Source organism: Lycium barbarum, chromosome 2, assembly GCF_019175385.1.
Source record: "Lycium barbarum isolate Lr01 chromosome 2, ASM1917538v2, whole genome shotgun sequence".
NCBI lineage: Eukaryota > Viridiplantae > Streptophyta > Magnoliopsida > Solanales > Solanaceae > Lycium > Lycium barbarum.
The window spans coordinates 153,331,048-153,355,900 of NC_083338.1; the positions used below are offsets into that span (position 1 = coordinate 153,331,048).

At 38.9% G+C, this 24,853-nt stretch overlaps 2 protein-coding genes across 10 annotated transcripts in view; both read left to right on the forward strand.

Moving 5' to 3' along the window:
- The first annotated feature begins 214 nt into the window (after nt 1-214).
- On the forward strand, nt 215-6,021 carry LOC132628279 (uncharacterized). 8 transcript variants are annotated; one of them, XM_060344070.1, is made up of 11 exons: nt 215-233; nt 1,128-1,183; nt 1,271-1,328; nt 1,522-1,587; nt 2,373-2,681; nt 2,821-3,209; nt 3,604-3,703; nt 4,175-4,228; nt 4,315-4,401; nt 5,225-5,353; nt 5,478-6,021. In XM_060344070.1, the coding sequence occupies exons 2-11, from the start codon at nt 1,137-1,139 to the stop codon at nt 5,793-5,795; spliced, it is 1,557 nt and encodes a 518-aa protein (XP_060200053.1). In that variant the 5' UTR covers nt 215-233; nt 1,128-1,136; the 3' UTR covers nt 5,796-6,021. The 8 variants fall into 8 exon arrangements, with proteins under 8 accessions (XP_060200053.1, XP_060200050.1, XP_060200052.1 ...); XM_060344067.1 differs by lacking the exon at nt 215-233 and adding an exon at nt 794-817; XM_060344069.1 differs by lacking the exon at nt 215-233 and adding an exon at nt 794-817 and having other exon boundaries at nt 5,234-5,353.
- Nucleotides 6,022-7,642: 1,621 nt separating this feature from the next.
- LOC132628280 (tetratricopeptide repeat protein SKI3) overlaps nt 7,643-24,853 on the forward strand; it is a 33,655-nt gene continuing 16,444 nt past the window's right edge. Inside the window, exons 1-17 of one of the 2 annotated variants that reach the window (XM_060344077.1) lie at nt 7,643-7,792; nt 7,887-8,028; nt 8,107-8,499; nt 8,572-8,655; nt 8,729-8,779; nt 10,325-10,417; nt 10,860-11,000; nt 11,130-11,210; nt 11,415-11,662; nt 11,737-11,908; nt 21,699-21,814; nt 21,907-21,964; nt 22,519-22,584; nt 22,706-22,918; nt 23,023-23,074; nt 24,262-24,635; nt 24,720-24,814. In XM_060344077.1, the coding sequence (XP_060200060.1) occupies nt 7,749-7,792; nt 7,887-8,028; nt 8,107-8,499; nt 8,572-8,655; nt 8,729-8,779; nt 10,325-10,417; nt 10,860-11,000; nt 11,130-11,210; nt 11,415-11,662; nt 11,737-11,908; nt 21,699-21,814; nt 21,907-21,964; nt 22,519-22,584; nt 22,706-22,918; nt 23,023-23,074; nt 24,262-24,635; nt 24,720-24,814 (2,423 nt within the window). In that variant the 5' untranslated portion in view covers nt 7,643-7,748. The remainder of the gene's footprint in view (nt 7,793-7,886; nt 8,029-8,106; nt 8,500-8,571; nt 8,656-8,728; nt 8,780-10,324; nt 10,418-10,859; nt 11,001-11,129; nt 11,211-11,414; nt 11,663-11,736; nt 11,909-21,698; nt 21,815-21,906; nt 21,965-22,518; nt 22,585-22,705; nt 22,919-23,022; nt 23,075-24,261; nt 24,636-24,719; nt 24,815-24,853) is intronic. The other variant, XM_060344076.1, reaches the window with a different exon arrangement.

The following is a 24,853-nucleotide window of genomic DNA, read 5'->3' on the forward strand; positions in this document are numbered from 1 at the left end:
GTAAAAAGCTCTTAATATTATTTTTGAAAGTGAAAAAAAAAAAAAGCAGATAAAGAGCTGTTAGAAAGGAGTATAAAGTTGGGTTAATAGAAATTTGGATTGTGTATGAGCAGACATGGAGGACCCATTTCTGCTGAACCAGCAGTCCTAATCATGAATGCTACTAATTGATTCCCCCCACTACCCCCAACTCAATTACCTGCCCGCGTAATGTACTCAATTTTAAGAATTAAGTATGCCTACTTCATCAATGCTCTACTCCATTACTCCTAATTTATCAATTCTGCCTCCCTTCTTTTCTTATTGTATTATTTCCCTCAACTCATGTATTTTTCCTATAATTGCATAATATATCAGATATTAAGCGGTATGTAAATAATAGTGCATCCTCCAAGTGATGCCCCACTTCCCAAATCATACCATGCGTCATAATTGCTACCATTATTATTGTTGGTGTGTGTTATTATTATATTAATTTACCCTTTTTATCTCACAGATAAATAGTGTACTGGAGTAAAGATGTTTTATTAGGAGGTCTTTGGATGATTTTGTCTTCTTATGGTTTTATTTTATTTTTCTGAAAACAACTTTGTGTATGCTGGAAGAGTGATTATCTTTTTCAAAAAGTAAATAATTATTTTATAAAAAAGTCAATAGCGGAAAAGAGAAGTAAAATGTCCGTTGCTTTGCTACAATTTACGGTCAAGAGAGTGTTAGTATCAATATATGCATTGATTCATCAAATATTGGGGGACCCTCTCACTTTTGCCCTAGGAGGAGTGCAAATGCGTAATTAATTAGACATTACATGCGATGGGTGCGTTTATTAATTGATATTTGTAGCTCTAAATCCAACAACAATAATAGAGTATAGAAATAGTATAGTACTAGTGTAATAAGAAAATGCATCACTGAGATTGATGGTATACTCTCTGAGGGCATTTAATGCATTTGGTTTACCCACTGAGTGACGACCCCTATCCCTACTCCATCTTCTGCTCCGCTTTCTTTGTCAATCTCTGGGCCTTGCCAGCTCTCTATGCTTTACTCTCCCTCAATATAATATACATACATATTTTCCATTGTAGCAAAGCCAATTAAATTAAGCACTTGTGTGTCGGTGCCAGGTAGCTCTGATGCTGCGGCTGGGATTGGATTGCCCCTCTCCTTCTCCATCTTACCAGTTACGGCTTCTTCACTCTCCATTCTTATTAGTAACTTGTTAATCAAATTAATTTACGCTCTGTCCATTCGTTCTTCAATATTACAGCAGTGCTCAGCTGCCCCGGGATCATGTGCTCAATATGTCTCCCAGACCTTCCCACCATGTAAGCCGACCAGTTTCGTTTATTTCCCTTCCCACATTGTATATATGATGACTACAACAGATTTTGATTCCTATTGGATATCACCCATTAGCTCTCCCTTAACTAGTTCAATTGATTTTATTTATTTATTTATTTATTTACCTAGCTGCTCTGCCTATATAAGCTGTAATGATCAGAGAGGTGCTTCCTACAGGATATCCATACGGAGAGAGCACCAGTTGATCACTCTGACCACTCAAATAAAACTCCAAAATTCGAGGTACATTGCTGTGAGTGACATGTATTAGAGTTATCATGTTCTCACGTAAAATCCACTTTGTATGCGGCAATTTCCACTCTGGTAATATTGCTTTCCAGGTGGTCGGTTGTTTACTTTTTTGACCGACACCAAAACTAGGACCAACTATTTGATTGAATGTCCATTCATCTCAGTACTACGTGCAATTTATGGTCTGTTATTGTGCCCTTTCATTTCTTCCATGACCATTATCTCCGCACTCTATTCTCGTAGATGAAAAAGGATTTGACATGGCTAAGGGAAGGCGATGCTATCTTCAGCTCCCAATTACATCCAGAATGAATTCATTTTTTCCTGTATTCAACTCTTCTTCTGTAACTGCTGTATTACTTTGTTGTATGGTTGAAAGCTGGGTTTCAGATTCTTAGATTCATGATAGACTAATTGCTTCAGGTGTCTGGTCAGAGTTCAGCAAACTTCAAGCTCAACCATGCTTTACGAAACTCTTTGGTAGTTCAAGTAAAGAAAGAATTTCTTCAGTATCATAATGTGTGATCATCTGTGTGGCAATGATATTTTCAGTATTCTGTTCCATGAATGAACTACCAGAAAATGTAAACATCTTAACTCTTAACCACTTGCTCTGGACATTTTGTCTGATATTGGAACATTGGAGATGATATTAATGAGTCTATCATGCCTTCGTTGCTCATATTTGAACGTCCTGATTAACAGCATCACAGTTTCGTTGGTGCTTTTTTTCCAATATGCAATTCCTTTTTCAGCGCAACTGTGTTTCCTTGCAGTCTTCCATGGGATTGATGAAAGAAATTGCTACTCTCGAAATTGAAATAATGCGTTTGGAACGATATCTACTCTCCCTTTACCGGACAGCTTTTCAGCAGAATCTCCCAGCTTTGTTGGAAAATCAGAAAAGCCATTTACAGGGCAAGATAAGCTCCCCTACCCAGTCTACAACTGACCAATCATATTCCAATGTAGAACTAGATATGGCAAAATGTGGTGCGGACCAATATGACCGAACCTCCGCTACATATGCTTTTGCTGGTTCAAGTGATCAGATTCAGACTGCCAAGAAGTCATCATCCATAAGGGTAGATACATCCAACTCCTGAACATTTACATATCGTTAAATTGATATTACATTACATGTTGTGTCAGTTAGAATTTTCTCTTTTGTCTTTCCTCAAGGCATTAATTGAGTGACAAAGTGTCTATTATGAATAACTGCAGGAAAAGTTTGCTGATTCTGGCCACCGTAGCCTTGCGGATCATCTCACGGCCTCTCGCATGGATGACGTTCTTAGTTATCCTGATAGGCTTTCTGAAGAAATAGTGAGATGCATATCTTGTATATACTGCAAATTTGCCAACCCCAAAATTCTTGCTCAAAAGGGATTATCAGTTTCTTCTACTTCGTCATTATCATCATCAAGCACATTTTCTCCGAGAAATCTGTCAGGTAGCTGGAGCTCACTTCACAATGAAGAGAGCACTGAGCAATATGAATTTGACGTCTGTAAAGATGACAGCAGGCCATATTCTACAATGATAGAAATTTTAAAGATATGTCTAGATGACGATAGTTTCAATTATGCCACTGCAATGCTGCATAAGTTCAGGTTATTCACAACTGACACTAGTAGTTCAAATTGATATTTTAATGATATTTCTAGAGTTTAAGAGTACAGAAATATTCAATACCTGCTAGTGTGGACTTGATTAAAAAAAGGATGTTAAGAACTGTTTGAGAAGCTTACCCTGTTTGAATTTATCATCCTTTGCCGTTTACTAATTAGCTGTGAAAATGTGCCATCTGGAAGAATATTAATTGTAAATTGTAAGTTCTACTGCATCTGAAATTATTGCCACAACTATTTGTTGCTTTTCTCCCTCACTTGCTCCACTAATCAAGGCTAAAGAGCAGATTCAACTTCCAAATAGACAAATGACAAGAACAATCTGGATATACTCAATATGGTATAAGTTCATTCTTACTAATTTGATGCTCTGCAGGTCACTGGTTAAGAGCCTTGAAAAGGTTGACCCAAGAAATATGAAGCGTGAAGAAAAGCTAACATTTTGGATCAATATTCACAATGCCCTGGTGATGCATGTAAGATTTTCTCAAAGTTTCTTTTGAACAGTAGCTTAGTAACATTTTACCTTGAAACTGGTTTTTTTTGTATTATCCCTTGTGGAAAACTTACCGCTTAGGAGACTACAAAATCATCTAATGTGAAGCTATTGTTTTAGAATTTCAACCTTTTCATTTATTCTTCTCATACTCTTGTTGGGAGAATGACACTCTCAGTTATACTTCTCGTCGGCAGTACCATACTAGGACTACATATGCTGTTCAAATAATCAAATATGAAGTGCCATTCTGGAATGCATTATGCTTTATTTCAATTGGCTAAGTGGTACTTTGATTAATACTTGTGTCAACTATTCTTGCACTCATTGCTCAAGACTAGCATTTGATTTGGCCTCCTAATCTGGGGATTGCACTGTTTCTCTTTATTTTTAATCATTTTATCCTTCCTATTGAGACCAGTTTATGAGATACTATATGACTTCTTTTCAGGCTTATTTAGCCTATGGAACACAAAATTCTGTCAGAAGTTCTTCAATCTTGAAGGTAAAAGGCATAGCCTTTATTTTTTTATTTATATGTTTACTTAGTATAGTATCAATAAATCTGAGTTTGTTATAAAAATATTGCAGGCAGCTTATAATGTGGGTGGCCACTGCGTAAATGCTTATGTCATACAGAGCTCCATATTAGGGATACGACCACACTATTCTGCACCGGTATGCTGAATGCTAAGTAACATCCTATTACTAAGATCGCCTTACCTTTACACAGAACATCCTATTACTAAATTGACATGCGCGTGTCATCCCATGACAGAACTATATTCTAGGTTTCTTAGCACTTCTTCCTATTTGACGGCTAGCCTGATTGTGGATTATCAGCATTACATTCTCTTAATTAGTGAATTGTTCTTCAATGCTATTTTAGTTAGAGAAATGCTTGTTTAATATTCTGACCTCATCAGTTTGAGAATGGTGTGGACTGACAAGGAAAGATGCAAATAAAGTCGAAATGTTATCTGACATATGCTATCCGTCAGCAATTCTCCTACTATTTTGATGATAGAGCTAGTTTTACTACTGTTGTTCTCGGGACTTGAATTGGTATTCTAGTTGAACATGCTGTCTTAAGTTTCATTAGCGCATTTGATCTGCTCAACAGCAGAGTGATGGTAAGCTAATCTTCATGAGAAGAAAAACAATGCTGACGAAAACAAACAAGTATAGCTTGTAAAAGCATAATTATGATTGGAAAGACAATGGTCTTATCCAACTTTTTTTCTTGGGTGTGTTCCCAGAAATTTTGCATCTCCATTTGGAACTTTTACATTCAGATCCTATTGATATGAGTTTGGCTCCCCCATATGAACTTCGTAACATTTTACATACGAAAGAGTGGAAAGGGAAAAATAACTGTCTAAAACGATGAGGGATGATCATTTGTAGCATGCAGGGAATGCTATCATTGTTTCAAGATTCTATTAATTACTACTATATGTTTTATCGACTGGTTGCCTTCTCTAATACAACATGAATGCAGTGGCTACAGACGCTCTTTTCTCCAGGAAAAAAGCTTGCGACGGGAAATTCCAGACATGCGTATGCCATTGAGTACCCTGAGCCACTTGTTCACTTTGCACTGTGTTTGGGTGCATCTTCTGATCCTGCGGTAATGTTCCTATAAGCTAGTAAAAAAATTCATGGACTTTGCATTAATAGTATGCATATTTCAATGTCACTGCATTGTGGGAGCGAAATTCAATCTGACCGTGTAATATGCTGGGCATTTGCAGATCCAGGTTTACACGGCGAAGAATGTATTCCAGGATCTTAAAGCTGCGAAAGAGGAGTTTATAAGAGCTACAGTTTGCATTAACAGGGACAAAAAGATTTATCTTCCTAAAATCATATGCTATTTTGCAAAAGATATGTCCCTGAGCACGGATGGACTACTTGAAACTGTCATGGAATCTCTACCGGAAACTCAAATGAAACTAGTCAGATCCTGCATGAAGGACAGAGCCGATAAGTTGATTTATTGGTTACCACAAAGTTGGACATTTAGATATTTGATCCAGAAACAAGTAATCCAAGGAAGGTTATCCATTTAACTGTCAATATTAGCTTAGTACTCATTTCTCTCCTTTAATGGATAAGGCTTGTAAGCATTATTATTATTCTGTTGGGATGTTCAGTAAGTTATATGGAAGAGGTGGTTGTATCGTCCTATATGACGAGTCGAAAATTGTAAGTAAATTAAAGTTTGTCTGCTTGCATTTTTTTGTTTTCACGGTGAAACACAACCTGCACCAATCTATGAAACTATTGTTTGGATGACGTCTGTGCATTCTAACATTTTGCTGCCCACGGTGACTCACATTTCCTTCTGTACGTGGATCTGGGTGAACTCGCAAAGAGCAGGTTCCATTATATGGTGATAGTTCTCTGCCTTAGGAATAGGATCATGATGCTTTTCCATATTTGCTGCTGATAGTGGTTTGGTACATGTTGCGTGGAATTCTAAGTTGTACGAGATAAACCATCGTCTCGTTGCTTTCTGCTTCATCTTGGGCTCCATATCAAATGGCATTTGAGCTGATACTGTTCAAATTCCGTTAGCTCTCTCTCAGGCATTGCTATGATAAAAAGTTGCAATTACAATAAGTCATCTTTTCGGTCGCATGGCCTCAAAGAACAAGAAAATTAGGATTGGTGGCGCCTTCAATAACAATTTTAAATTGAGAACCACGGGAAAAATATTGGAGAAATGACAAAAAATGGTTCCTATACGGGGATAAGTGTAAAATACTACGAGTTCCTATTTGTTAGGTTTTAGTATTGGATTGAATTGCGAAAAGAAAGAATAGAAGAGAATATTTAATATATGGACTTTTAACTTGTTTTTATTATTTTGGCTTAAAAATAAGTGCTTAAAAACACTTTTTATTTTATTCTAATAATATAAAAGTGTTTAAAAGTTATTTTGGCTTAAACCACCTAAAATAAGCCAATCCAAATAGGCTCTAGATCTCAGATAAAATTTGTTAAATATTTGATTAAAGATTTAAAAAGATGCTCAGTTTTATTAAAGGACAAAAAATGCTTGATACTGTAAAGGTATCCCAAATAATAATAAGGCGTAATAGTCTGGAAGGTCCCTATACTTACCCATTTTTCTCATATCGGTATTGTTATGAATCAAATTAAAACCCCTCAACTCAATCAAATTAAGTATTTAAACCCCTCTGACCAATGGTGTTCACTCGCCCTGACATGGAAGACACGTCAGATCCACCTAGATAAATTGATGCCATATCATCATTTATTTTTATATAAATTAGTTTTTATAAGAAATAAAATTTTATTCCCTTTTCTTTAAAAAAAAAAGAGAAAAAAAAAATTCCTTTTCTCTTCTCTCTCTTAACCCTCCCATCTCTCTTTTCCTCCCACCACCACGGCACCACCACACACCACCATTCCTTCCTCCTTCATTTGAAAGCACATGATCAACCTACTAAATTCTCCCTAAAATCTGAAGTTCCAAAAGATTGTTAAAAAAAAAAAAAACAGATTCATGTTTACCCATTTTAGAGTTGCAAAATGCTTAAAATAAGGTCCTTAAATTTAATGGGAGAGAAAATTGGGGAGTTCTATCCTTCGGATATAATTTCCATTCAAATTCTCTCAAAAAATTAATGAATATGTGCAGTTACATAATGCTCATAGAAAATTTTCCAACCCCAAAATTTTATGTTCCAATAGAACAAAGGCAACTTGCAATCACCAGTAAGGTATTAATCTGCAGAAATCTGAACAAAAGAACTCCAATTTAGCATATGTAGCAAGGGAAGTGGCGGGGGGTGAGGGATTGGAGGTGGTGGTGATGAAGAAACAAAACATGGTGATGGCTGCATAGAAAGAGGGGGTGGTGGTGGAGAGGGGTGATATGAAGAAGAAGAAAGGGGGGTTCACGTGGTGTGGGTATATATTTCAATTATTTTTCCTTTTGAATAGTACTATTTATTTTTTTAATCAAAATCAGTGAAATCACTCGCTAGGTGCGCATGTTTTTCACACACTTGGTGCAACTCAGCCAACTTATTGCCACGTAAGCTTGGTCAATCGGTTTAAAATGCTTATTTTGATTGAGTTGAGGGATTTAGCTGCATATTATAAAAATGAATAAATATAGGGCCTCCCAGACTATTCCAGGGATCATTTTTGCTGGAACTACTTTACTTGCGGTCGGACCATTGGGCAATTGAGTTTGAGAAACCGGGGGAGAAGAAAAGGGCTGGATTTTTGCATAAGAGAATACTAGTAATCGGAAGCGCCCTCAAAATGGTTCTTCCTTTCAACCCTTTCTCTTTTATGTACTACTACTTCTCTCTGTCTTTTAATTATTAAGCTTTTAACTGTCAGAGTGAAGAAGACGATGCTATAAGACGGTTAGAAGTAGCAGTTGTGGACGATCCTTCGCTGCACTTTGATCTTGGGGTGTTGTTATGGGACAAGGAGGAGAAAGAGAAAGCCGCACAACATTTTCTCATAGCTGCCAAGCTCAACCCACAAAACGCTGCTGCTTTCACATATTTGGGACATTACTATGCTCGAGTTGCTCTCGACTCTCACAGGGCTATCAAATGTTATCAGAGAGCCCTCGCCCTTAATCCCCATGATTCCACTGCTGGGGAAGCAATTTGTGATTTACTGGACGCAACTGGAAAAGAGAGCTTGCAGATTGCTGTATGCCGTGAAGCTTCAGACAAGTCCCCCAGGGCATTCTGGGCTTTATGCAGATTGGGTTACCTTCTGGTTATTCCTCATCTTCTTCTACGAATCTTCTTCTACTTCTTGGGTTACCATTGGCTGACTACTTGGTTGCAGGTCAACCAAAACAAGTGGTCCGAAGCAGTGCACAGTCTTCAGCAGGCCATCAGAGGCTATCCCACATCTCCTGATTTGTGGGAGGTTATTTTCCTCTCCTTTCTTCTTTTTCATTTCTCTCTCTCTTGTTTATTCCTATGTCCTTTTCCATCTCCAGGCCCTGGGTCTTTCCTACCAGCAACTGGGCATGCTTACAGCCGCTGTTAAGGTAATTACCCATGTTCCACAAGTTAAACAACTTAAAGGGGGGAGATTAGGTAATCTATGGAAACATCCTGTTGAAATGTATGCAAGGAAAGCCAGCCACTTTTTTTCTTCCTGATAACAATGGCCTATCTCATGCCTTAAAGGATAAGGGACATCTCTAATTTTGCTACTTTTACAACAACAACAACAACATACCCAGTGGAATCCCACAAAGTGGGGAATTTTGCTACTTTTACACTTCCTTTATAGTTTTACTGTTTTAAAGTTTTGGTTTTATAATGCATAGATGTATGTGTATTAAAAATAGCTGAACAGATTAAGATGTTTGAATAGTTACGTGCATTGTGTTGCAATGATAGTACTTCTCTTTGATGCCTGCTACACCTTGATAATGAGTGGGGTGGAATGGGTGTAAGAAATTTTAAATTACATAATAAAAGTCTACTTTTCATATGGCTTTGGAGATAACATGGGAGGAGATGATATAAGCTATCCATGGTAAAGAGGAAGCGTGGAGAAATATTGAAGGGGGAGTATGGAAGAGCATAAGTAAGCTTCCGGCAGAGTTAAACCAGTTTACCAGATTAGAGGTGTGTAATGGAGCCAGAATTAGATTCCGGACTGATTTGTGGAATGGAGATGAGTGCTTGATGGCCAAATGTCCTAACTTGTTCAGTTGCTCAACAAACAAGAATGGTATTGTTGCTGATTTTCACGCAAATACTGGTTGGCAAATTGGTTTCAAGAGAAAATTAAATGATTGGGAAATAGAGCATTTATGTCAGTTACTTCTGCTGCTTGAATCAGTTTCTGTTGATCATAATAGAACGGACTCTCTGGTTTGGTTAGGAAGCAAAGATAGCAAATTTTCAGATTAAGAGTTGATACAGGCTGATAAAGCAGTCAGGACAATGGGAAGCTTCTTGGCCATGGAAAATGATATGGACGACAAAAGCTCCCGTTAAGGTAGCTTGCTTTGGGAGGATAGCTACTTTTCTTTGGGCGCATGTTTAACTCAGAGGAAAGGTTTTCTCCATGCAACAGATGCTATCTATGTCAAGAAGATCAGGAGTCAGTTGAGCACCAATTTCTTCACTGCAGATTTGCCAGACAATGCTGGGATTTATTTCTATGAATTAGAGTTGTTACTTGGGTGATGCCTCATAGCGTAAAGGGGTTAATGGGAAGTTGGCAGCAGCAGGTGGTCCCTGAAGAGATAAAGCAGATATGGAGGACTGTTCCATTGTGCATCTTTTGGACAACTTTGCTGGAGAGGAACAAGGCTTCTTTTAAAGGGCAAAGAATTTCGATTTCTGGAACTAAAAATAGATGCTTACAAAATTTGTACTTCTGGTATAAAAGTAGCCTACTAGTGAGTCTGAATCACTATATGGATTTCTTAGATCTGTTAGGAAAGAGAATGTAATCGTCTGTCTGTTCCATACTCTGCTCCTTTCTGTACCATCCTGGTACTCTCTAATAAAACTTTTACCTTATAAAAAGTGTCTGCTACACGTTGCTCAATCTTTTCTTCTCATTATAATAGTCCTATGGAAGAGCTATTGAGTTGGAGGAATCAAGAGTTTTTGCACTGGTGGAAAGTGGAAATGTCTATTTGATGCTTGGTTCGTTTCGAAAGGTAAACTTTTCCTTGCTTTGCTTTGTGCAATTTTAACAAGCTTGATATGTTTAGTTTGAATTGTGGGTTTGTATTGGTACTCTTAGACATGGAGTGGTCCAGTAGACTCGTATCTGAACTCAAATTATCAGGTTGTGTGCATTGCATCTCTAGGTATTATTCTGCCAAAGAAAGTTATTTAAGGATAGACATAAAATTGTTTTTGTTTATCAAAATATAGCTTCTCCCAATAGAAAACAAGAAAAGAACTTCTGATAGAATAAGGCTATGATCTCATATGGGCGAAAACTTACATAAGCCTTATTTGTACTCAGCCTCATTTGCTAAGTAAATTACACTGAGTTGCATAAAATATCTCCTGATACTTCAGCACGATCATACCTATAAAAGATTTTCAGATTCCTTTAATATTTCTTTCTTTACTCTTCGATCCTGAATGAAGGGAATAGAGCAGTTCCGGCAAGCTTTACAAATCTCACCTCTGAATTTGTCCGCACATCATGGGCTTGCCTCTGCACTCCTTAGTTTGGCAAAGGAATCTATTGATTCTGGTGCTGTTAAATGGGGAGCTTCACTCTTAGAGGTTAGCAATCCAGTAACTTTGAAGTTTCACTTGCTTCTGTAGCATTATGGTGCAGGACATACTTATTCTATTCCTTCACCCCTTCTTCTTTCGGTTGAGATTTTTCTCAAGTGTTATGCTTAATTTCAGGAAGCCTCGAAAGTGGCTCTTGCAAGTACTTCCATTGTTGGCAATATATCTTGTGCTTGGAAGCTGCTTGGAGATATTCAGGTGGCTGCATCTGTTAAATTATGTTTTTTTCTTTGCATTATGCCCGTTATTTTCGTGCAATTCTGTACTCTTCCATTCCCAACATCTCATGCCTTCCTGTTGTTTCATATGGAGCATGTCAAGCCTTCCCCCATCGTATTACCTTAAGAATTGATGTTTTAGTGTTGACTGGTTGACAACGGAGCTGTTTCTTTCCTTGGTTAGCTCACATACGCAAAATGTTTTCCATGGATGGATGAAGGATTGGGCTCAGGAGCTGACGAAAATTCATTCAGTAGCTCGATCCTGTCATGGAAGAGAATCTGCTGTTTAGCAGTCAGATCTGCTTGTTGCTCCTACCAGCGGGCTTTGCATTTGTCCCCTTGGCAAGCTAATGCGTATACTGATGTTGCCATTGCATCTGAGCTTCTTTTCACGTTAAAGGAGAACTGTAAAGATGACATGAACTCCTGGTATATGTTTTATTTATTGCTTAATGTATTCTTGCATTTGTGCTAGCATAATCATACACTAGCTCGTTCATCAGGTTTGTGTCTGAAAAGATGTGTCTTGGAGGCTTATTACTTGAAGGTTGCAATAGCGAGTTTTGGGTAGCCTTAGGGTGTTTATCTGATCATTCTGCATTGAAGCAACATGCTTTCATACGGGCACTGCAGTTGGATGTTTCTCTTGCGGTTGCATGGGCACATCTTGGAATGGTAACGTGCTGCATCAGTTTCCAAGATTATCTGTTTTTATTTATTTCTTGAAACTGTCAGAAGTAGATAACTGAAGAAACAAAATCTTTTAGTAGAGCACTTTGTATCATGGATCACGTAATTACTGTTCCATTTATTGAATATCTATGCTAGAATACATAAATTTTGGACAGCATTTCTTCCTCAGTTCCTGAAGAACGATTCGTTGAGTTTGTTGGCTTCATGTAAGAGAGCCAAAATATATTTAAATTGGTTATGATAAGATATTAATCACAGGAGTCAAATACCTGGAAAAATCATTCTTTTTCTGCATACTGTTAGAAAATATATGTACAATTAAAGACATGGACTTTTGTTCATCCAGGATTGGATGATTTACTTCTGATGTCTTAAGTTGTGCTTTTATTGTTTACCATCAATGTACTATAAAGGTTCTTCATATTAGGCCTGATTGTCATAGTTAGGAAATTTAGCCAGCCTATCCAATTATAGGAACTATTAAAGTGATCGCAGTCTTGCTGCCTAAGCTTTCTCCAAAAGGCTAAGTATTACAGAAATTTCTAAGACTCTAAGTAGAGGAAGAGGAGTTTGGCTCAGACATGGGTGCAGCGAAATATGAGTATAGAGCCTTTTCCTCTATCTCAAATCTCCATAACCACTTTTCCAGTAGCGCCTTGTTGAAAACTTTTAGATCTTTAATCCCAAGTCCACCCTAACATTTTTGTGTCATGACAATCTCCCAATTTACCAGGTGAAACTTTTTCTCTTGTAGCATCCCATAGAAATCCCTCTGAAATTTTTCCAACTGCTTTGTAACACTAACTGGAGCATGCATCTGAGACAAAGTATGTAGGAATGATCCAAAGGGTACTCTTAGTTAACACTTTCTTTCACCCTTTGGATATGTATTGTCAACCTGTAAGTCTCTTTACAACCTTCTCAATCACCGGGTTCCAAGGTGTTTGGTCCTTGTTAGACGCTCCTAGTGGTAGACCAAGATTAGTTGTAGGAAGTACCCCGCCCTACAGTTTAACACATCTTCTCAATGTTCTCCACCTCACCAATTGGGATGCTTTCACATTTTCTGAGATTGATCTTTAAGCCCGACATCACATGGAACCATGATAATACTGTCTCAAGTACTTCAACTGAGTCCAGTCAGCATCACAATATATTAAAGTGTCGTCAGCAAATAAAAGATGTGACCCCATCGCTGTACCTTGCCCCCGACCAATGCAGAAAACTGTCCTCAAATAATTTTCTGTCACAGCTCTATCCATCATCCTACTCAATACATCCACTAGTATGAACAACATAGGTGATAGTGGGTCTCCTTGTGTCACACTTCTCGAACTATCAAAGAAACCATACGGGTGGCTGTTCACAATGATCGAGTACCTAACCGGTGAGATACAAAACTAATCCACTTCCTTCATCTTGTACCAAAGCGCATCTTCAACATAATGAAAATAAGAAACTCCTAATTGCTGTGATCATAGGTTTTCTCAAGATCCAATTTGCGCAAAATCCTCGGTTCCCCTTGTTTTCTTCTTGAATCAACCACTTCGTATGCCACCAAAGCTGCATCTAGAATTTGTTTGCCTTTCACAAATGCATTCTGTGAAGTAGATCTGTCTCATCTAAAATCTTCTTTAATCTATTGGAAACCACCTTAGCTATAATCTTATAAATGCTTGCTAACATACCGAAAACAAGAACATAAGTAAGAAACCCAGATAACCTTTAGTAAAAAAAAATGCTCTCAGGCACTTCTCCCAAGGTAGAATTCCAAAGGCCCTTGGGGCCTGAGGGACCCTTGCCGGTGGCTCTCTACCATCGGAATCTTCCACCATGGGTGACAAAATGTTCTTTATTTCTGGTGATAAATCTTTGAGCTTAAAAATATAGGAGACAGACAGTTCAGATGGTATTCGTTGATCGAAAGGGGCAGGAGATACACAAGCAAAGTTACAATGGACGCCTACAATCTCAGATGGGTGTGCGAAGCCCTCAAACAAGCATCAAAAGGGTTGGGGAAGCTATACAGAAAGTGGGGAAGGAAACAACAACAAAGCCTATACAGGGTCTATCAAAACTACAATGTTCATGGCAGATTTGTGAGAGTAGAAGTTTGGCATGGTTCCTTCAAAGCGGCAGTGATCATCCCAGAGTTGAGCTCCAACAGTGGCTGGTCTGATATTGCAGAGAAAATTCTTCGATTTCTCGGTAACAACGTTCCGGCTCGATTTCCACCACCGGCCCCAATGACTAAATCCTATAAAGCTGCTGCTAACATTGAAAGCTGGTCAGAGTTAAACCAGAAACTAGGTAACACTCTCGAAAGCCATCCACTCCACAGAAGTCTAGTAGGCACCTTCAATGATCCTTTCCACCATAGCCCAAACCACGAAATCATCCATAAATGGTTTCAAATCAGGTGGGGAATCACTGCTGGATTCAAAGTCATCCCCATGGACCACAATCGATTCCTCTTTGAACTTCCTTCCAAACATGAAGCAGCGAGAGTAAAGGCGGGGGACTGGTTCTGGAATGGCAGGCACCTCTCCCTTGACTGGTGGTCGCCGGGTATCAGTTCTATCCAACAAGAAAGGTCGGAAAATACCTGGGTTAAAGTTTTTGGGATTCCATTGAATGCTTGGTCACTGGATACGTTTCAACAAATTGGGAATCAATGTGGAGGCTTCATCGGTGTTGACAAAGATACGAAGGAAAGAACCCATTTTTTCTGGGCTCATGTCTGCATCAAGAATACCGGCAAGCAGATTCCGGCGAGTTTGAGTATTGATTTGCAAGGTTGGAAATTTGAATTATCGATTCTCCTGGAGATCCGGTCTCCTCCATTATCCACTGGGTCTTTGAATGGGTCAGAAAATATTGTACGACAGAAGGAGCCAGAGTCCTCTTTACACACTATCGCACGTGAAGGAAATTTGAAATTGGCATGTGAGGAGCACGTGAATGGCACAGGGGCTGTTAAAACAAATAACAAATTAAGGGTTTTACCTTTTAATGGGCCGACCCAAAACAGGGAAAATAAAATCACCAGCAACAAAGGAAAAACCCACAAAGGGAAAGCCACAAGAGATCTAAACGACGACTTTTATTCCAAGGGCCCAACCAGAAGCAGACATAAACGAAATTATAGAGCAACGCAAATATGGAGAGCCACTGCCTCCAAAATTGATCCTTGCATTCTCAGACCTCCCTCTTCTTCTCAGGCAGCAGTCTCTTTTGATCCCTTCGAATTGGAAATTCAAGAATCCAAACTTAGAGATTGGGAGCCTTCTGATGGAGCAATTTCACAATTAGAGGCAGACGATGAAGCAGACATGTACAGTATGCCCGTCACACCATGCAAAACCGAATCCATCCTTCATTCAGATTCTCCTCGTGAGGAGTCAGATTCGGGTATCACTGCTCACTCTTTCAACAGTTTCTTACCACTTCCTTGGCATTGGGGTGGTGAGCAGCTGCCAATTGTTGATACACCTGTGGTGGTGGAAACTTCTAAATGGTCGAAATTGACAATGATGAAAGCTTGCAAGGCTTTGGGGGTGAATGTAATAGATTTCAAACATGAAATTTTTGACATTATTCTTAGAATGGAGGAAAGGAGAAAACTACAAATGTAAGAGCAAAAGGTGAAAAATGGGGATTCTAGGAAAGGGAAGAACAAAGCAGATGCTGAACTAAAAAAATTGGCTTGGGGACTTCAAGAGGGCAGTAGAAAGAAGGAAAGGGGCAGGTCTCACAAGGTTCTTTCTAGATGAAAGTTAAAACAATCATCTGGAATGTGCAGGGGCTTAACAATAAAAATAAGAAAAGCACCTTGAAATCTCTTATCCATAAATGGGGGGCAGACATCATCTGTTTACAGGAAACCAAAATAGATGAATGGCATACTACTTTAATCAGACAAATTTGGGGAAATAGGTGGATAGCTTGGGCTGAACTTAAGGCAATTGGTACCAAAGGGGGAATCCTGATAATGTGGGATAAAAGATTATGGAATTGTGTTGACTCTGAAGCTGGTATCTTTTCCCTGTCTTGCAGATTTGAGTCTTACTGAAGATTTTAAATGGGTTCTTTCAGGGGTTTATGGGCCTCACACAAACCCAGAAAGAGATGAACTTTGGATTGAACTAGCAGCTATTAGGGGTCTGTGGTCTGATTTGTGGGTAATTGGAGGTGATTTCAATGTATGTAGGTTTGAGGAGGAAAGAATGAATTGCACCAGAAGATCAAGAGCTATGTTGGGCTTCTCTGACACCATTCAAGACTTAGAATTGATTGATCCTCCTCTCCAAGGAGCTCAATTCACCTGGTCAAGAGGGGAGGAACCTATCCAAGCCTCAAGAATTGACAGGTTTTTAATCTCACCCGAGTGGAGTGAAATGTTCAATGCTATTAAACAGTTTCCATTGCCTAGAGTGTTCTCTGACCACAAGCCTATTGTCTTGGAAAGTGGGGACTGGGATGCTTCACTCTCTTACTTCAAATTTGAGAACATGTGGCTTCAATCGGATGGATTCCTAGACATGGTAAGAGATTGGTGGAATTTGTACATTGTTTTGGGCACTCCTGACTATGTCCTGATCCAGAAGCTTAGACATATAAAGAGGGACATCACTAAATGGAACAAAGAGGTTTTTGGTAAGATTGATTCTCAAAGACACAAAGCCCTCATGGAATTGGGAAGGCTAGACCAAATTGCTGAACAAAGACCTCATACTACAGAGGAGAATTTGAAGTCAGTTAATCTGAAAATTGAGATTCAACAGATTGCCATTGCTGAGAAAAGGAGATAAGAATACTAAGTTCTTCCAAAGAATGGCCAACTCACATAGAAGGGGTAACTGCATTGACAGATTGAAGATAGGGGATGCTTTAATTGAAGACAAGGGGCTGATAAAGGCGGGTATTCTTGATTATTATCAGAAGTTGTACCAGGAGAATGAATCATGGAGACCCTCAGCTGTCTTCGAGGGGCTCCACTATCAGTGCTGAAGAAAAAGAGGTGCTTGAATTACCCTTCAATGAACAGGAAGTTTCAGAGGCCCTAAAGTCATGTGCTCCAGACAAAGCTCCAGGACCAGATGGCTTCACCATGGCTTTTTTTCAGAGTTCATGGAGCTTCATGAAATGTGACATAATGGGAGCACTCAACTTCTTTCATCAGAACTGTCAAATGGTGAGGTCTTGTAATGCTTCTTTCATTGCCCTCATCCCAAAGAAGAAAGGAGCTTTGGAGCTAAGAGATTTCAGACCTATAAGTCTTATAGGTAGTGTATACAAGATATTGGCAAAGACCCTAGCTGAGAGGATTAAAAAGGTGGTGGGCTCTCTAATCTCTGGCCAACAGAGTGCATTTATGAAGAACAGGCAAATCACTGATGCTTCCATGATTGCAAATGAAGTATTAGACTGGAAATTCAAAAGTGGAGAATCTGGGATCCTATGTAAATTGGACATAGAAAAGGCTTTTGATCAACTAAATTGGGCTTACTTGATCAACATTTTGAAGCAAATGGGGTTTGGAGATAGGTGGATCAGGTGGATCTTTTTTTGCATATCAACAGTGAAATTCTCAGTATTAGTAAATAGGAGCCCTGTTGGATTTTTCTCTTCTAAAAAAGGGCTAAGGCAAGGAGACCCACTCTCCCCTTTCCTCTTTATTTTGGCCATGAAGGGACTCTCTCAAATGCTAGCAAAGGCCAAAGAGCTACAGTGGATTCAAGGATTCCAGGTGGGTAGAGACCCTGATACCACAGTCAATGTTTATCATCTACTTTATGCAGATGACACCTTGATTTTTTGTGGAGCAGACAGTCAACAAATTCACAATCGCAACATTACTCTTATGGTCTTTGAATCCATTTCTGGTCTACACATCAACATGCTCAAGAGCATTATTTATCCTGTTAATGAGGTTCCCAATCTAGAGGAACTAGCTGATATTCTAAGTTGCAACGTAGGCTCCTTTCCCACCACTTATCTGGGCCTACCATTAGGTGCTAACTTCAAATCCACTGTGATTTGGAATGGAGTAATTGAAAAGATGGAGAAGCGACTAGCTACATGGCAACTACAGTACCTATCTATGGGGGGCAGACTCACTCTAATCAATAGTGTATTGGATAGTATTCCCACATATTTTATGTCTTTATTTCCTTTGCCGTCCTACCTTGGTAGGAGTCAGGTCTGCGTACACTCTACCCTCCCCAGACCCTACGATGTGGGATTTCACTGGGATGTTGTTGTTGTTGTTGTATTTCCTTTGCTAGGTTCAGTCCTGAAGCAGATAGACAGGTTAAGGAGAAAATTCTTGTGGGAAGGTAACAGCCAAACTCATAAATTCTCTCTGGTGAAATGGCAGAAAGTTATTCTACCCAAGGCCCAAGGGGGGTTGGGAATTAGAGACCTAAAGCTGCATAGCAAAAGTTTGCTTATGAAGTGGCTTTGGAGATATGGGCAGAATGAGGCAGGGTATTGGAGGGACATCATCAAAGCAAAGCATGGATCTCATGACCATTGGAGCCCAAAGAAGAGTACAGAACCTCATGGTGTAGGAGTCTGGAAACACATTAGCAGTTTTCAGGATGATTTTTTCCAGAAAGTCTTTTTCAAAGCTGGTAATGGAATCAAGATAAGATTCTGGTTAGACAAATGGATTGGGGACACTACTCTGAAAGAATCCTTTCCTAGGCTGTTCCAGATAGCTACCAACAAGGAAGCAACAGTTGCACAATACAGAGTTGACAATGCTTGGAGCCCAATCTTCAGAAGGAACCTGAATGATTGGGAAATTAATGAACTTCTTCTTCTACTACAGACACTTGAAGAATGCAACTTAGATACACAAATCTCAGATAGATTACTTTGGGGCAGCACCAAGCAAGGGGTCTACACTGTGAAAGAAAGTTACAAGTTTGGGTGTGCCCAGAATGGCATCCTTAAAGATTTTCCCTGGAAACATATTTGGAGGACAAGACAACCTTTTAGGATCTCCTGTTTTACCTGGACAGCCCTTCATAAGGTTTGCCTTACTCAAGACAATCTCAGAAAAAGGGGCATCATTCTCATCAATAGATGTTTTTTCTGCAAACAAGACAATGAGAGTGTCAATCATCTTTTTTTGCATTGCCCCATAACAACTAACATATGGCATTTCTTCTTCTCTTTGTTTGGCCTCCAATGGGTGATGCCCTTTTCCATCAAAGATGCTTATGTTAGCTGGATATGCTGGAGAGTTGACAAGACCATCAAAAGGATCTGGAGGATGATCCCAACAGCGATCTTTTGGAGTATTTGGAAAGAGAAACTGCAGATGTTTTGATGGAATATCAACTTCCATAAGTTTCATTAAGGCTAGATGTTTAGTTACTCTTTTCAGTTGGCACTTTTTCTCCCCTGTAAACAGTGTGGATAATTTTTTGGATTTTGTTAGCTCCCTAACTCTAGCACAGTAGGGTCTTAGGGGATATCTTTTTGGATCTTTTGACTGGTTTACAGATTTTTGCTCAGCTAGCTTCATGTTAATTCTTGTTTGAAGCAGCTCTATGCTTAGTTGTAACCTCTACATCTTCTTGATGCCATTCTAATACATTTTAATTACTTCACCAAAAAAAAATCTTATAAATGCTTGTCAAAGGCTCATTTGAAGCACACTTAACCCCTGAAGCTCAAAAAGCTCAAGGATGGTGATAAGCCTCGCTTGAGTTGCGCTGCAGTGTAGGCAAGGCAAGGCACCCAGGCATGCACCTTATTGCTCATGCGTTCTCTCTTGAAACGTGTGTTTTTTTAATACAGTCCGCACTTTTACTGTGCTTAAAGCACCAATAGACCTGGAGCACTTTTTAAAACTTTTCGCCTTTGACTACACTGCACGGACCGACACGCGTGACTGAAAAATTGGAGAGGCTTTAAAGGATCGTTTTGTGGGACACAGCAGATGGGATAAACAAGTGTCATTTCATGAACTAGAATGTGGCTACAAGCCCTATAAGGTATGAAGGGCTCGGAGTGCAAGATTTGAGGGTGTTCAAGAAAGCCGTATTTTGTGAAATGGCTCTGGAGGTTTTGCAAGTATTAAGAAAAATTGATCTTGGGCATGAGTCGACTCCAAAAGTCAGCATAAGTCTTAAAGAGATTACAACACATACTCCCAACCAATTTAAGGTCTATAACACCTCTGAATTCCTAGGGCTGGATATTTGGAGTACGGATAATTATAAAATGAGTGAAAATGCCAAACAGATGCATGGATAATATAACATGGGATGTTGGGCTCGATGTTGGTAACCCAAAGAGAAATGAATTTTTGAGGAGGTTTGCTCAATTGAGGAGTAGCCTTCATTCCATTATTTTCTTTTGGTGCACCCATGTAGTTCCTAGCTGTATAGAGGGTTGGGTATCTTTTGGAGAGAACCATATTTTGTAGGTTTCTCCTTTTTTGGGTATATATCTTGTATATGGCCATCTTGGCCTTGTTATTATTAATGAAATACTTTACTTGATTAAAAAAAAAAAAGGAATGAATTTTTGATTTTATTTAATCATAGAATCTATCTGATGGGTTGAGGATTGCTCAAAAGTCAAAACCATAAAAAGAGACTGAAACTCATCCTCGCTATCAATGTAGAATTCTAACAATAACAAAAATATTCGATGGACTTTGATAGCAGAAAAATATGGTACTCAAAACGGGTGTGGAGGACTGAAAATATCACAATACCTTATGGTTACAAATTATGGAGGAACATCAAGAAGGTATGTGGAGAGTTCAATAACAGTATCACCTTTAAAGCTGGAAACATAGGTGGTGCAGAGACGACATTTTTAAGTGTTACCTCTCAACAATCTACAACATATTGAGTTATAAAGAGACGACAAATTGTTATATTTAGAGAAAGCAAGACATTGCAGCTCCTTGAGATTTGGGATTCGGGAAAAATTTACAAGACTGGGAGGTTATCGAGTTTCAAAGAGTCACGGAGCTACTACTCAAATATAAAATCACATAAATGGAGCAGAACACCTGAAAATGGTGAGGTAGGGGAAGTGGGACATTCTCGTGGAAGTTCTTCTACCCTAGATTACTAAAAAGAGAGAACTCGAACTTCCTGTATCTATTAGATGGGTTCACTAGAGCACAAGAAAGGTGCTTGTTCACCTGGATGACAATAAGTGGGGCGATCCTAATTGCTGACAATTTCCACAAAAAGGAAGGTAATGTATACTATTTGGTGCTTTATATGCAAAAGAGCGGGAGAAGAGGTAAACCATTTACTAGTTCACTGCTAGATTGCAAGGCCATTGTAGTGGACAATATTAATCTGTTTTGAGTACAGTGATTAACTTCGGGTACAGTGAAAGATGTGTTGCATAGCTGTTTTTTGGAAGAAAAGGCGAAGGGGATGCAGAGCATGAGATGTTGGTTCATTTGCCCTCTTGTGGGGACTTTGGAGGGACAGCAAACAAGAGAGCATCTGAAGGAGTAGAAAATGAGTTAGTTGAGAGTACTTTTCAACCTTTTAAGCACCACAAAGTTCCTATTTGTCTACTCTGTCATTTATAGAACCACCTCTGTCTTGTCACGTGCTTCCCTCTTTTTATTTTATTTTATATTTTTTTGGGGTCTTCCTTATCCATTGTGCTGAACTATTAAGCATAATTCATGATCATACTGTATGTCAAGGTCGGGTTTGTTATGTAAATTGATTGATGCATGTGAGACGATTAGAGCCATCTAAAAGTTGGGTTCATATAGCTTTATAGGCTGGAGGGGGAAAGTCAATTGGCTCAGCTAGCATTTGATCGTGCAAGAAGTATTGATCCTTCACTTTCATTGCCATGGGCAGGCATGTCGGCTGATGCTGCTACAAGGTAAATTCATTATGTTCTATAGAAAAAACACAACGAATGATGCATTTGCACTTTTTATGTGAAATATAAAGCTGAATACGCTTCTTAAACAGGAATTTGAAACCAGACGAGGCTTATGAGTGCTGTCTGCGGGCGGTTCAGATCTTTCCAGTAACTACATTTCTCTCTTTAAGTGTAGTTTTTTTAAAAAAGTGTTGTTTTCAGAAATATTTCAACTTTCATTTTGTCTTGGAGTTTTTCATGTTGCTTCCGTATCTAAAGTTTGTATAACGGGTCGCATCCTGATCAGGGGCGGAGCTACCCTGGCCCGAGGGGTGTCAAGCGACACCCCTTCGCCGGAAAATTACATTGTATAGATAGGTGAAATTTTGGTTTATAAGTATATATACCAGTGTTGACACCCCTTGACACAAGTTGAAGGTTTAGTTCAGTGGTTAAGGGGTTGCAAAAATTTCCTAAGGTCCTGTGTTCGAACCTGGGTCGTGACATATCTATATTTTTTGACACCTCTTAATATAAATCCTGGCTCCGCCACTGATCCTGATGCCAGTGAAAACAAACTTTAGAGTTCAGATACACACTTTTATACATGCGATTTTCCCAACAAGTCAATACAATTGTTTTTTTATCAGAAAATTGTACACGGTTTCTTTTCAGTTGTTTTGTCCTATTTGGAGGTTCTTACAGTGCCTGTCTATGAGTAGCTTGCAGAGTTCCAAACAGGTTTAGTTAAGCTTGCTCTGCAGTCTGGTTATCTGCGATCTCCAGAGGTACTTAGGCATTCAGTTACAATCCATTGTGTATGTAAATGTTGCGTGTCTATGTTTGAGACACTGACAAGGGAATACTTCAGATAGCATTGAGTGTAAGTTTTTATAATTGTTATACCAGGCATTTGGAGCCATCCAGCAGGCTTTGCTGCGTGCACCTCAGTATCCTGAATCTCACAATCTGAAAGGGCTAGTTTGTGAGGCACGGAGTGATTATGAAAGTGCTGTTGCCTCATATAGGCTAGCACGCCTTGCTGCCAGAGTTTTTGCAGGAAGATTTTCTAAATCATATCTTGCAGATATATCTACCAATTTGACCAGGTCGCTTTTTATGGTAATACACTTTTTCCACATCTTCTCAGGTTCAAGTTCCTTTGCTTCAGATCCAATTTGCAATGCTACTCATTTTTGTTGCCATTGTCAATTGTATCCATACAGGCAGGAAATGCTGAGGATGCTATTGAAGAATGTGAATATTTGGAAAGCAATGGTACGATTCTTGATCATAATCACATTTTTGTTGTTCCTAGTGAGAAACTACTGCTAAAGAAAAATATCATGGTGAAGAATTAGTGCCTGCTGCTTGTCTGTAAACAAAATAATGATTATGAATTGAGTACTGCTAAAAAAAAGGAGATTATGAAGAGGGCAAAGAGGGCTTGTTTGACCCATGAAGTGTTGAAGAAAAAAGGAAACATCATAGTCTCCCGATGTTTTCTATGCAATGAAACTGATGAAACCAACAACCACCTCTTTCTTCACTGCAAATTCACAGCAGAACTATGGTCCCTATTTTTCAACCTGACAGAGACAAGATGGACTATGCCAGAGCACACTGCAGATCTACTAAGTTGTTGGATGAGAAGAGGAGGCAGCAAGAGCCAAAAGAAGTGGTGGAGGATGATCCCACATTGTATCTGGTGGACCATCTGGAGAGAAAGGAATGGGAGGTGTTTTAAAGAAAGATCCAATTCCATTCAGAAATTAAAATGGAATTGTGTAGTATCTTTCTACTTTTGGTGTAAAGAAATAGGATTAGAGGACATAGATCATTTTGTAGACTTTTTAAAATCCCTGTAAGTATCTATTTCTATTTCTGTTCTTAGACTAACACTTTTGAAGGTCTCCAGCATATCCTTAATGCTGAGGAATACAAATTTACCAGTTTAAAAAAAAAAAAGGAGATTATGAATTGAGATTTTATACGAGTGCTGAACTTCTAGTTGGGAAAAAGTGTTAGGCATTGGGTATGTCTTAGAGCCTGTTTGGATGGGCTTATGCCTATAAGAAAACAGCTTATAAGCTAAAAAAAATAAGTTGGGGTAGTCTAACTTATTTTTTTTGGCTTATAAGCTATTTTCAGCTTATAAGCTGCTTTAGATAAGCTAAGTCAAATGGGCCCAATTATTTTTTTGAGCTTATTTTAAGCACAAAATGACTTTAAGCTGGCCAGCCAAACACTCAAAAAAGCTGAAAACAGCTTATAAGCAACTTATAAGCCAATCCAAACGGGCTCTTAGTGTTCGCTTTACCTGGTTGCTAAAGCCATGGAGTAGCATCTTGTTTAAGAATTTATTTTGATTTTTTGTCCTACTTGCATGCTTTTGCTCTCATAATCTAGAATGTGCTATGTCGATGCTTGGTTATTTTTAATTCTGTAATTTCCATTTTCGCTAGGTCTTCTGGATGTAGAAGGTTTGCAGCTTTATGCTCTTTCTTATTGGAAACTTGGCAAATATGACCTTGCTCTTTCAATGGCAAAGAGACTGGCCTCATCTGCTTTACCACCAGAGCATCCATTGGCTGCTGCCTCCGTCACTTTCGTCTGTAGATTAGTATATCATATTTCAGGGCAGGAATTAGCTATTACAAATGTTTTGCAATTGCCAAAAAGAGCCTTCCAGAGTTCAAAAGTTAGGCTTGTAGCAGCTGCTATTCATGCATTAGATGAAAGTCATCAGCTTGACTCAGTTGTTTCAAGTGTTCGTGAGTCTCTTTCATCTAGCAAAGAGATTGCTGCATTGGATTTCGTGGCCACACTGGGCTTACTAGTAAGTCTTCTCTTTCAGTTGCCTCTTTTTACTTGATCTTGGGCCCCTAAGTGTAAATCCGGACTTCCTTATCGGGGATTTTAGGTCAAACATGGATCTAAAGACTGCCTAGAAGTTCAGAAGGGAGTCAATTATCTAAGAAGAGCTCTTCATATTTCTCCAAACAGTCATTTGATAAGGTACATTTTCATGTTGTCCACTTTGGCATGAACTAGTGA